This window comes from Typopeltis vanoorti, chromosome 5 (assembly GCF_054136105.1).
Source record: "Typopeltis vanoorti isolate ZY-2024b chromosome 5, IOZ_Tvanoo_1.0, whole genome shotgun sequence".
NCBI classification, from domain to species: domain Eukaryota; kingdom Metazoa; phylum Arthropoda; class Arachnida; order Uropygi; family Thelyphonidae; genus Typopeltis; species Typopeltis vanoorti.
The window spans coordinates 173,041,351-173,053,432 of record NC_143553.1 but is presented as its reverse complement, the minus strand read 5'-3'; the positions used below and the strand labels follow the sequence as shown (position 1 = coordinate 173,053,432).

At 36.6% G+C, this 12,082-nt stretch overlaps 1 protein-coding gene across 3 annotated transcripts in view; it reads right to left on the bottom strand.

Moving 5' to 3' along the window:
- Positions 1-12,082, bottom strand: part of LOC150107066 (epidermal growth factor receptor kinase substrate 8-like) — a 379,016-nt gene that overhangs the window by 178,090 nt on the left and 188,844 nt on the right. For all 3 annotated transcript variants that reach the window (XM_090393423.1, XM_090393421.1, XM_090393422.1), the window contains exon 9: positions 250-380. In XM_090393423.1, the coding sequence (XP_090249549.1) occupies positions 250-380 (131 nt within the window). The remainder of the gene's footprint in view (positions 1-249; positions 381-12,082) is intronic.

Sequence of the window (12,082 nt, the reverse complement as noted above, 5' to 3'; positions counted from 1 at the left end):
CAGTAATTTTGCTATAATGGTGTTAGTTATAGAAGCTGATTGTATACATTTTATCTTACAATACAATGATGGAAGAATGTCATGATCAATTAATTCACACAGTCCTTTAAAAACAGATGATATTTTAATACATGATAGAGACATCACAGACTGAGCTTTATAGTCTTGGAGTATAATTTTGTTACATTTGGTTAATAGCATAGAAAGATTCAAAGTAAACATTTAATCTTAATAGACAAAGTAACTCACTACATCTCTTTCATATCTGTCACTAGTAGTTGAGCTTGTTTCATCATTTGAGTCCCTTGTATAATTTGCACTCCTTTCTGACCTTGTCAACTGATGCAGGGAACTCTGTGAATCCAAGTGTTGGGAATGGTCTAACAAAACCAAATTTCTTATAAATTAATTCATAATATGCAACATATATTTATTTTAAAAAAACTTAATTTAATTCTATTTAATATGCAACTAATATTTTGTTCTAGCAACATAAGTGCATCTCTGCAGATTTAAAGCAAGTCAGTTTTGTTTAAAAGATACAGAATGATACATTAAAATACATTGCATTAATCTAGTGCCAGATGGCATATCACAGAACACAATTAAAATTCAAGAGTAATAAAAAGGTGCTTAAGGGTCAAAGCTATATTACTGAGAGGAAAACTCCACATAGACTTAAAAGGAATGCAGATAACCGACCAGGGATTCTGACCTAATGTCCTTTCCTCACTTTCTCATGGTGCACCCTGTTAAGTATCTACCTGGATACTGAACAAACAAGAATGGGATGGCAATTTGGGATTTAGCTAACCAAATTGTATTCTTATTGGCTTAAACCAAAATAAAAAAAAATTATAGTACAACATGACAGAATTTCATGCCGGCTGGGATGTTACCCAGTTAAACAAGGCCCCTGTTGTTTTTGCCAGGGAAAAAGGGCAAACAGCGAAAAGTCAGCTTCTGGAACAAATGCTAAAACCTACCCCAACTCAACATCACCAGAGTTCAAGTTTGGTACTATCAACATAAGCCTGAATGGAAAAGAAATGGAGCTAGCTGAGGAATTGGATAAGTACCAGATCGACATAATAGGGGTGACTGAAACAAACAAGTCAAAAACTGGTGAGATCTTTCAGAGAAATAAATACAAAATGTTATATTCAGGCAATGACAGTGAAGGAAAAGAAGGAGTAGCCATTAGTATTCAACACTAAATATGAGGCTAATCTTCTTGAATGGCAGGTAGTCTCGAGTAAAGTGATATGGGCAAATATGAGAATGGGGAACGGGACAATGAGACTTATTTGTGCCTATGGTCCACAGAAGTTTCTATTAAGGTAGAAGTGGAGGAATTTTTTGAGATTTTTGAGAAAGCAAATGACACAATGAAAAAAGAAAAGTTGGTCCTTGTTGGGTATTTAAATAGCAGAGTAGGAAATGATTGTAAGACATACAAAAATATACTGGTAAAATTTGGAGAAAAGAGCAAACCTAATAATAATCGCAAATACCTAATGGATTTCTGCTCAGGACATGGACTGGTTATTACTAACACAATGTTCTAACACACAAACGTGTACAAATTCACATAGAGAGAAGAGGCAAGGAATAAGAAAAGTCTCATTGACTAGGTTAATAGTGATGTTTTCTCCCTGGTGTAGGACACCAGAATGTACAGAGGGTTTGAAATTGGAGGTGATCATTTAGTCTAGGGCAGGATAAAATTGAATTTCATATTGAAAAGAAGAACATGTAAGAAAATTTTAAAATGAATAAAAGTTGAGCAGCTCTCAGATTTGAACTGTTAACTAAACTACACAAACATGATTGAAGAAAAATGAAAGAGTTTGAACAGGATCCAAACTTTGAAGATTCAGTGGCAAGCCCTGAAGAAAACACTGATCAACCAGATAGGCATGTGGTGAGGTTGTCTGTCAGGATAGAAAAATCAGGAAGTTAAAGAGGCAGTGAAAGAAGAGAAGAAAGCATATCAAACATTCCTTGCAAATAAGTCAGCTTGTGCTCTTAGCGAATACAGAAAGAAATGGAAGAAAGCTAAACATTGTGTAAAACTAGCTAAACAAAAGTCATGGGAGGACTTTGGCAAGAACATCGAAAATAAATATCAAGACGGTGGCAAGATATTCTGGAGGTTGTTGAAGAAGCACAGAAATGGTGGAAAGAGTGCTGTAAAATGAAATTAGAGATGAAAACTGGAGAAAGAGATATCCTTCATGTATGGAGTAATTATTTTGAAAAACTGCTAAATGGAACGATCAGTGACAGCACGGTGGTAAAAAAACACTCAACAGGCATGCAAACAGGAATACATATCCATACTTGAAGTAGAAAAAAGCTATCAAAAGCCTGAAATGTGGAAAGACAACAGGAGTAGATGATATTCAACCAGAAATGCTCAAATATGGAGGTATAGAAGTCTTACAGTGACTGCACTTCATAGTTCAGAAGGGCTGGACAGAGGGACGAATTCCAGATGATTGGAGTAGAGCTTTCATAGTATACCCATATATAAAAAGAGAAATAAAACTGAATTTGAGAATTACAGAGGCATTTCTCTACTGAGTGTTCCTGATAAGATTTACGCAAGTATACTTGAGAAATGGTTAACAAGGATTGTAGAAGAAAAGCTTGGTGAAGAACAAGCTGGATTCAGGCCAAATAGAGGCTGTCAGGATCAGATTTTCACTTTACGACAGACAGTTGAGAAATCATGGGAATGCAACAAAGATCTGTATTTAAGTTTTGTAGATCTAGAAAAGGCATATGACAAAGTGCCAAGAGAGAAGCTATTCGAAACGCTACAGTTATATGGTGTAGATGGGACATTATATCAAGCAGTACTTAGTCTTTATTTCAATTGTAAGTCTTCTTCTTCTCTTCAGTCTAAGACAGGCTGAGTCTTCCTTCTCTTGAGATCCTTCTCTTGAGCAAGATCTTCCAGTCTTCTCTATACCTTGCTGTTCGAAAAAGTTCCTTATATGTTCTGCATCCCGAGATGTTTCCTTATTAATTTCAGCCAGGTAATTCTTGGTCTTCTTTTTTCAGTTGGAAAAGTATTGATTAAAATGTTAGGAAGTCTGTCTGCGTCCATGCATACAGTGTGGCCAAACCATCTCAGTTGTTGTTTTCTAATTTTTTCTATTATTGTCTTTTTTTACAATAATTCTTGTATGACTGTGCTGTTTGTTTTCTTTTCTATCCAACTTGTTCTATTTATTTTTCTTAAGCATTTCATTTCAAATGCCAGCCGTTTTTTCTCCTCTCTTTTCTTAACTGTCCACACTTGCTCCATAGGTGACTGTTGGTATAATTATTGCTTCATATAATTTGATTATAGCTTGCTTAGATATCTTGTTTGTTTTCCAGATTTTCTGTAATTTTCCCTTGGTGGTCTATTGCTAATCTGTGTTTGATTGTTTTGAGTTTATCTATTGTTTCTATTAGTTTTGATCCAAGATATATGAAGTTGTATACTTGTTCTATTTGTTCTCCGTTTAGGGTGGCTGAGATAGTAGTTCTGTTCCTCCCTATTTTCATCACTTTTGTCTTTTGTATATTTCTTGTCATGCCATATGTTTTACAGGTTTCATTTAGCTTGTTTATCAACCTGTGTACTGGCTCTTCCTGGCCACAGGTTATTGGTATTACTGAAACATGACTGACAGAAGATGATATAGTTAGTGGGATAGAATGTATAGGGTACAGTATGTTCAGGAGGGACAGAGAGAATAAAAATGGCGGGAAGAGTGTTATTGATGATAGCTGATGAACTGCAACCAAGGAGAATAGAAGTTGTATTGCAGGATAGTGAAAAGAACTCATTTGAAGCTATTTGGTGTGAGATTGAGACTAACAGAACAAAATGTACAATGTTGGGTGCTGCTATAGACCAGGTGATGGAATACATGGTGAAGATAGTAAGCATAGGCAAATTGATGGAATGAGTGGAAGGAGGGTAATTATTATGGGGGATTTCAACTATGTTAACATTGATTGGAAGGAGGAGGAGAGGACACATGTGAAGAAGAAACTGGATTTTATTCAGTTACTGAGGGATAACTATCTGAGACAGCATGTAATAGAAAATATTATGGGTTCGAGAGTGCTTGACCTAGTAATAGCATCTAAGAATTTGACTGTAACGAATATGACCATGTTGCCACCTATTGGTGAGAGTGATCACAGGGTCTTGACCTGGGAGGTAACTAAATGTGTGAAATGTGCAATTAAGACAGGGTATATGTGGAATTACCATGCTGGCAAGTATGACAAGCTTAGGAGATTGCTTGGTTCAGTGCCATGGCATGTAAAACTGCAAGGGCTGGATGTTGATAGGGCATGGGAAGAGGTCAAGGAGCATTTGCAGGAGGTTATGGCTGACTGTATACCTAGAGTCTGAATGGTAAACAAGTAGGGGTTAAATGGATGAATAACACCAATAAATTTGAGTTGCAAAAAAAAGAAACAACTGTGGAAGGAATTTAACGAGAAAGGTGACCTGCAGGCGCATGAACGGTATGAAGCGCAGGCCAGAAGGGTAACGAGTGTGGTGAGAAAAGCAAAAACGGATTATGAAAGGAAATTAGCCATGCAAGCTAAAGAGAATCCCAAACAGTTCTTTCAATATGCTGCTAGTAAAAGAAAAACTGTACACGGCAGAATGATTTTAAGAAACGCCGATGGTAGGGAGGTCACTGAATCAGTCAATATAGTGGAATTACTGAGTGAGCATTTTGCAAGAGTATATCATCCAGGTGGTGACATTGAAGGAATCATTAGTTTATATGGGAATTGTGGTGAACGAAGCGGTGGTGAATAGTCGATTACAAAACCTTAATGTGAATGCATCTGTGGGATTGGATGGTATATTAACAAGGTTCTTACGTAAAGCAGCTAAAGAATTGTCAGTGCCCTTGACCTTATTGTTTAATCTGAGTCTCAGGTTTGGTTTAGTCCCAAAGGAGTGGAAAGAGGGAAAAATATTTCCACTGCATCAAGGAGGATCTAAGACTACTGTTGCAAATTACTGACCGATCAGCATATCAGGAGTCGCAGTCAAGGGAAAAATACAGGAATGGATTGATGAAAATGAGATACTGTTGTTACACCTGATATCTTAAGAATGTAGAATTCTCAGCTATCATGGTGTAACATGAAGAATAAATAAATTAAAAGATAATAGATGAATTAATTAAAAGAAAAAGAAATATTCTTGCATCCAATAAAATATATAAAATATAAAGGTGTTTGTTGAACTAACTAACAAAAAGAAAGAATATATTAATGTTGTAATATGATATAAAAGAGAAAATTTAACTAAATAAGACAGAAAAGGATTAGTCATAAGAGATGGTATGTGAGAGGCTAGAGATTAAAATATTAAGTAAGTTCATAGAGAAATTTTGGAAAGGGGATTAAGTTAGAGGCTAGCAAAAGAAAAACAACAGACTATCGCTCATGGCCGATTCCGGATTAAGGCATCGTTACGGGCTCGCCGACCAAGGGACATTTGGCAGAAAAATGCCACCCTAATTGGTCGGTGAAGTAAAATCAAGTAGGGGAAGAGAAAAGCAGTTATAGAAGATGCCGTTAGGAGAGCAAGTATAAAAGGGTTGGACCCCCCCCCCCCCCCCACAAGGGAAGTAGGCTTTTGAGTCCTTTTTGGATTTTGGTTTTTGGTTCTGTTCCAGGAGAGTTCTTCGCGAGCTCCTTCGTATGGGTTTCACGGTGTTTTCCTGAGTGGTGAGATTGGAGTTATATCTCTGTCGTCACAAAACAGAAACAAAAGTGAGCGGAATTTGCAGAATTTCGGTTCCATATTTCCTATGTAAGAAGCAAAGAAATATAGTCGAGGAAAAGCAAGCATATTCTTTGTGTTTCAACTTCAGTGACAACCACGAAAAAGGGAAAGCTGTAAAGAAATCGATATCCACGTCGCGCGTTGCAAAGCCGTTATTTAGACGATTCAAAGTGTGTCCTGAATAACGAAAGGCAAAGACCACGTAGGCATAGTTCAATTCAAAAGGGAACATAGGAGAAGCAGATTATTGGAGAGGTTATACCAGGATACTTCAATCAGAAAAAGATAGAGGCCCATATGGAAAACTCAGGAAAGAAAGGTTCTGTAAATTATATCTCGTGTTAACTAAGATTCGTCTGTATTAGTTATCATTATTCTAATACTGAACTGTTGAAGTGGCCAAGAAAACAATACTAGGACTTTAGTATCTGACAGAATATATTGAAAGTAAGCTGGCTAGTGTTAATGTTATATGAGTAATTAAGTGTCCTGAGAATTTTGCATGTCTATTATATTGTATAAGAAAGTTTAAATGCCATCGTTATGTGTTAGTGCAGTAAATGGTTTAGTTAAGCTACTTAAGTTTGGATAGTTAAATAGTGTGAATTAATCTTATATGTCCATGTCATATGAAGTTATGTGTTGAATGTGTATGGCGGCATGATCGTGATACCCATTATAGGATCATAGCCTAATTACTTGTGATTAGCTAATGTTAGTTTGTAAATATTTAGTATAGCACTGAATTGAGTATTCACAAAAATTGAATTGTACCATGTTAAAGAATTTAATAAACCTTTTGTACAATGATAAAACAGTTGTCTGAAATTGCTGTCCAATGCACCACTTGAAAAATATGAACCTAATCACGCAGGAAATTAATGTGTTAAGAAATGAGATAAAGTGTCACGACTGCAACATTGTTTCACTTTCAGACATATTTTAGTTCTTTCTCCTTGTTTTTGTATATAATATCTCAAACTAAATATAGCAAAAGGCGCAGTATAATACAAATATTAGGGGTACTAAGAGGAGAAATAACTTAAGTATTAGTAAATTTTTTGATGATATCTCGGGCATAGATAATAGTAGAACATAGATGAGAGGACATAGTAATTTCCTTCATAGATGAGAGGAAATTACTAGTTAGAATAAAAATCGTAAAATGGGACCCAACACTGTATAGGGGACAGCATGGTTCTGTGAAGGTTAGATCATGCCTCTGTAACTTGCTCAGGTTTTATAACACAGTGACGGCTGAACTGGATAAGGGTAATGGGTTTACAGTGATACTGCTGGACCTGGCAAAGGCCTTTGACAAGATACCACATAACAAGATAATGGTTCTTTTATGCTGCTAGTAAAAGAAAAACTGTACACGGCAGAATGATTTTAAGAAATGCCGATGGTAGGGAGATCACTGAATCAGTCGATATAGTGGAATTACTGAGTGAGCATTTTGCAAGAGTATATCAGGTGGTGACGTTGAAGGAATCATTAGTTTATATGAGAATTGTGGCGAACGAAGTGGTGGTGAATAGTCTATTACAGAACCTTAATGTGAATACATCTGTGGGATTGGATGGTATATTAGCAAGGGTCTTATGTGAAGCGGCTAAAGAATTGTCAGTACCCTTGACCTTATTGTTTAATCTGAGTCTCAGGTCTGGTTTAGTCCCAAAGGAGTGGAAAGAGGGGAAAATATTTCCACTGCATAAAGGAGGATCTAAGACTACTGTTGCAAATTACTGACCGAACAGCATATCAGGAGTCGCAGTCAAGGGAAAAATACAGGAATGGATTGATGAAAATGAGATATTGTATGGGGGACAGCATGGTTCTGTGAAGGGTAGATCATGCCTCAGTAACTTGCTCAGGTTTTATATCACAGTGACGGATGAACTGGATAAGGGTAATGGGTTTACAGTGATACTGCTGGACCTGGCAAAGGATTTTGGCAAGATACCACATGGAAGTCTAATCAGTAAACTGCAATATATAGGAATGAATATAGGGTTGGTGAGATAGATAGGAGGGTGGTTGATGGAGAGATACCAGAGAGTAATTTACTCAGGAGTAGAGTCCAAAAGATGGCCTGTGACTAGTGGTGTGTCGCAGGGTTCAGTTCTTGGACCACTGCTGTTTAATTTGTTCATTAACGATATAGGGAAGGATCTGAGAGGAACGGTTCATTTGTTTGCTGATGATGCTAAGTTGGGTAGGGCAATAGTGAATGCAGAAGATGTCAAAATCTTGCAGGAAGACTTTGATAGATTGGAGTTCTGGACTAAGGAGAATGGATGTCAATTTAATGTGACAAAATTTAAGGTTACGCATTTTGAGGTGAAAAGATTAGCAGCAGTATACCACATTGGTGGAACTGTACTCCAGGAGATTGATGAGGCCAGGGACTTGGGAGTGTTTGGATAGGGAGTTGAAGTTTAGGGAGCACATTGCAAAAGTGGCTAAATCAGCTCATCAAATCACTTGGATGCTGAAGAATACTTTGACAAGCAGAGATAAGCAAGTCATTGTTCCTCTGTATCAAGCCTTGAGAAGACCCCCATCTTGATTACTGTGCCCAGATCTGGTCACCTAGGTTTCTTCTTGATGGGAAGGAGGTTGAGAGGATACAGAGGCGAGCAACCAAGATGATAGTAAATCTATGGAATGAACCTTATGAAAACAAGTTAAAGATTTGTGGGTTGCAGAAATCGGTTGATAGGCGGAAAAGGGGAGATATGATTGAGACATTCAAATTGCTAAAGGGTTTCTATAGAATTAATTTAGAGGATATTTTTGAGAACAGGACTGGTGGTGGTGGTGGGAGGACTAAGGGACATCCATGGAAGCTGGGCAAGGGTATGAGAGCTGGGTCTTTTACTTTTAGAGTGGTGAATGAGTGGAATAAGCTGCCTGAGTCTGTTGTGGGTGCTAAAAAAATGAATGAGTTCAAGGCAAAGTATGATAGATATTGTGTGAATGTCGAATAGTTGTGATGGACATGATGTTTAGGGCCTCCCTCGATGAGTCTAATGAGTCCTTGGAGTTGCCGTAATAATAATAATAATTCTTGGTTGCTAACAATGTGAGATTCTTTCCTAATATCCTTGTTTTTAATATGATATTGGCATTAATTCCATCTGTTCACGCCCCTAATCTTTCTCAGGACTCTCATATCTGTGGTCTCTAATCTTTGGTCAAGTGTTTTATTTCTAACCCAGCTCTCAGCTCCATAAGTTAAAATTGGTTTGAGCACTGTCTTGTATACAGCAAATTTAGTGTTTTGACTAATTTCTCTCTTATTCCATATATATTTTATTCAATTGACTTCCTACCATACAGTCTTTGTTGATTCTATTATAAATTAAATATATCCATATTTAATTTATCGTCTTCACTAAAAATTGTGCCTAAGTAGCTGAAATGTTTTACTTGTTCTATAGGTTCTCCATTCGTGATACAGTTGATATTTTCAATGTTTCTGCCTATTTTCATTCTCTTAGTCCTACAATGATCTTGTTATTGCTGATTTTCATACCAAATTTATTTCAACAGTTATTGAAATTAGTCAGGGAATCTTGTAGACTTATACTGGATTTATTTAAAAGTCCAACATCATCTGCATAAAGTAAAGATTTGAGATTAACATCTCCAATTTTGATATCAGGTTTAATACCACTTTCCTTCATAATGTGATCCATATAGATAATGAATACAGAGGGGATAATGTACATCCTTGTCTGACACCAGATTTAATATCAAACCTTCTTCCTGCACTTCCTTCAGTTCTAACTGCTGACATATAACTCAAATAAAGACTAAGTAATTGCTTGATATAATGCCTTATCGACACTATATAACTGTAGCATTTTGAATAGCTTCTCTCTTGGTGCCTTGTCATATGCCTTTTTCAGATCTGCAAAACTTAAATACCGATCTTTGTTATATTCCCATGATTTCTCAACTATTTTTCGTAAAATGAAAATCTTGATCCTCACAGCCTCTATTTGGCCTAAATCCAGCTTGTTCTTCAACAAGCCCCCTATGTGCAATCCTTCTTGACCGTTTCTCAAGTGTACTTGCATAAATCTTACCAGGAACACTCAGAAGAGAAATACCTCTGTAATTCTCATATTCAATTTTATTTCCCTTTTTTGTATATAAGTACTATGAGGGGCTCTACTCCAATCAACTGGAATTCATCCCTCTGTCCAGGCCTTCTGAACTATGCAGTGCAACCACTGTAAGACTTTTATACCTCCATACTTGAGCATTTCTGGTCACATCTACTCGAGCTGCCTTTCTGCATTTCAGGCTTTTGATGACCTTTTCAAATATGGATATGTATTCCTGTTTGCATGTCTGTTGAGGGTATTTTTACCACTGTGTTGTCACCAATTGTTTCATTTAGCAAATTTTCAAAATAATTACTCCATACATCAAGGATATCTTTTTCCCCAATTTTCATGTCATCTTTATCATTTTTAATTCCTTTTGCAGCACTCTTTCCGACATTTCTGAGATTTTTCAACAACTTCCAGAATATCTTGCCACCTTCTTCATATTTATTTTCTATGTTCTTCCCATGACTTTTCTTTAGTTAGTTGTACACAGTGTTCAGCTTTCTTACATTTGTCTCTGTATCTGTAAGAGCACAAGATGACTTATTCGCTAGGAACTTTCAATATGCTTTCTTCTTTTCTTTCACTCCAATCATCTGGAATTCATCCCTCTGTCCAAGCCTTCTGAACTATGCAGTGCAACCACTGTAAGACTTTTATACCTCCATACTTGATTTTTATTTGAGCTCTGATTTTTCTATCTTGCAGACAACCTCACCACATGCCTCTCTGGCTGAATCAATCAATGTTTTTTTCAGGATTTGTCTTGAATCTCCAAGGTTTGGTTCCTGTTCTTAAACTCTCAGTTTCTCTTGAATAATGTTTGTGTATTTTAGTCCACAGTTCACATCTGAGAGCTGTTCAACTTTAATTGCTTTAAAGCTTTCGTATATGTTCTTGTTTTCAGTATGAAATTCAATTTTAAGCTGCTCAAGACTAAATGGTGATCACTTCCAATTTCAAATCCTCTGTACACTTTGGTGTCCTGCACCAGTGAGGAAACATCACTATCAACAATAACATAGCCAATGAGACTTTTCTTATTCCTTGCCTCTTCTCTCCATGTGAATTTGTGCACATTTTTATATTGGAACATGGTGTTAGCAATAACAAGTCCATGTCCTGAGAAAAAATCCAACAGGTATTTGCCATTATTAGCTTTGCTTTTTTTTCTCCAAATTTTCCCAAAACATTTCTGTATGTCTGACAATCATTTCTTAATCTGCTATTCAGATTCCCAAAAAAGAACCAACTTTTCCTTTTTCATTCAGTTGCTTTCTCTAAAGCAGGTCTGCACAACTCGATTGTCGTTGAGAGCCAAACCCAACTTGGACCACCTGACCAAGGGGCAGATCACTTCGGACCTTGAATCTTGGACTAGTCCACAGACAGCAGCTAAACTTTAGTAAATTTGTTAGTAGGTCTACAGTAAATTGGCTAAACAGGCAGGACAGCCAATATAAGAATTTCAGAACACATGGACTACATCCGGTTTCACCAATACAGCCACTCTAGTCTTGCAGACCATGCACTGGATTCCCGCCATAGAATACGGTGGAAAAAAGGCACGATAATACACCGTAGTAAATTGAAATACGAAAGGCTTTTCATGGGATCAACCTCAGCCCTAAGAAACAATCCAAACCTAAACAAATTTGGTTGCATGAGACTGCCCCAAATTTGGCAAACCTACATCAGAAGACCTTCAGCCCAATCGGCCAAGAATACCAACATTGCACGCTAGGGGACACCATCAGGACTTTTAGGAGAAAGAATAGCTTCCTGCTTCGTTCCTCATTTACTGTGTGTTGTGCTTACGTGCACGTGTCTTGTATTTAAGTTCCTGTGATAATGGCAATGTGACGTGGCCGAAATATTGGAAGTGTATTAAAATTTATTTTAATGTATATTCTATTGTACGTTAATTTCCTTAAGCTATTTAGTAAGAATAAATACTAATTATATGCATATTTAAATTTTTTAGACAGTTACAATTAAAATTATAACCAAAATTATTTACAAACAGATAGAGCTGCAAAATTTCTCAATAAAACCACTTAAACATAAACACAAAGTTTACTAATAATTTCACTGAGAATCACACTTATTTTCAGTGAAATATCAGTGACTGAAT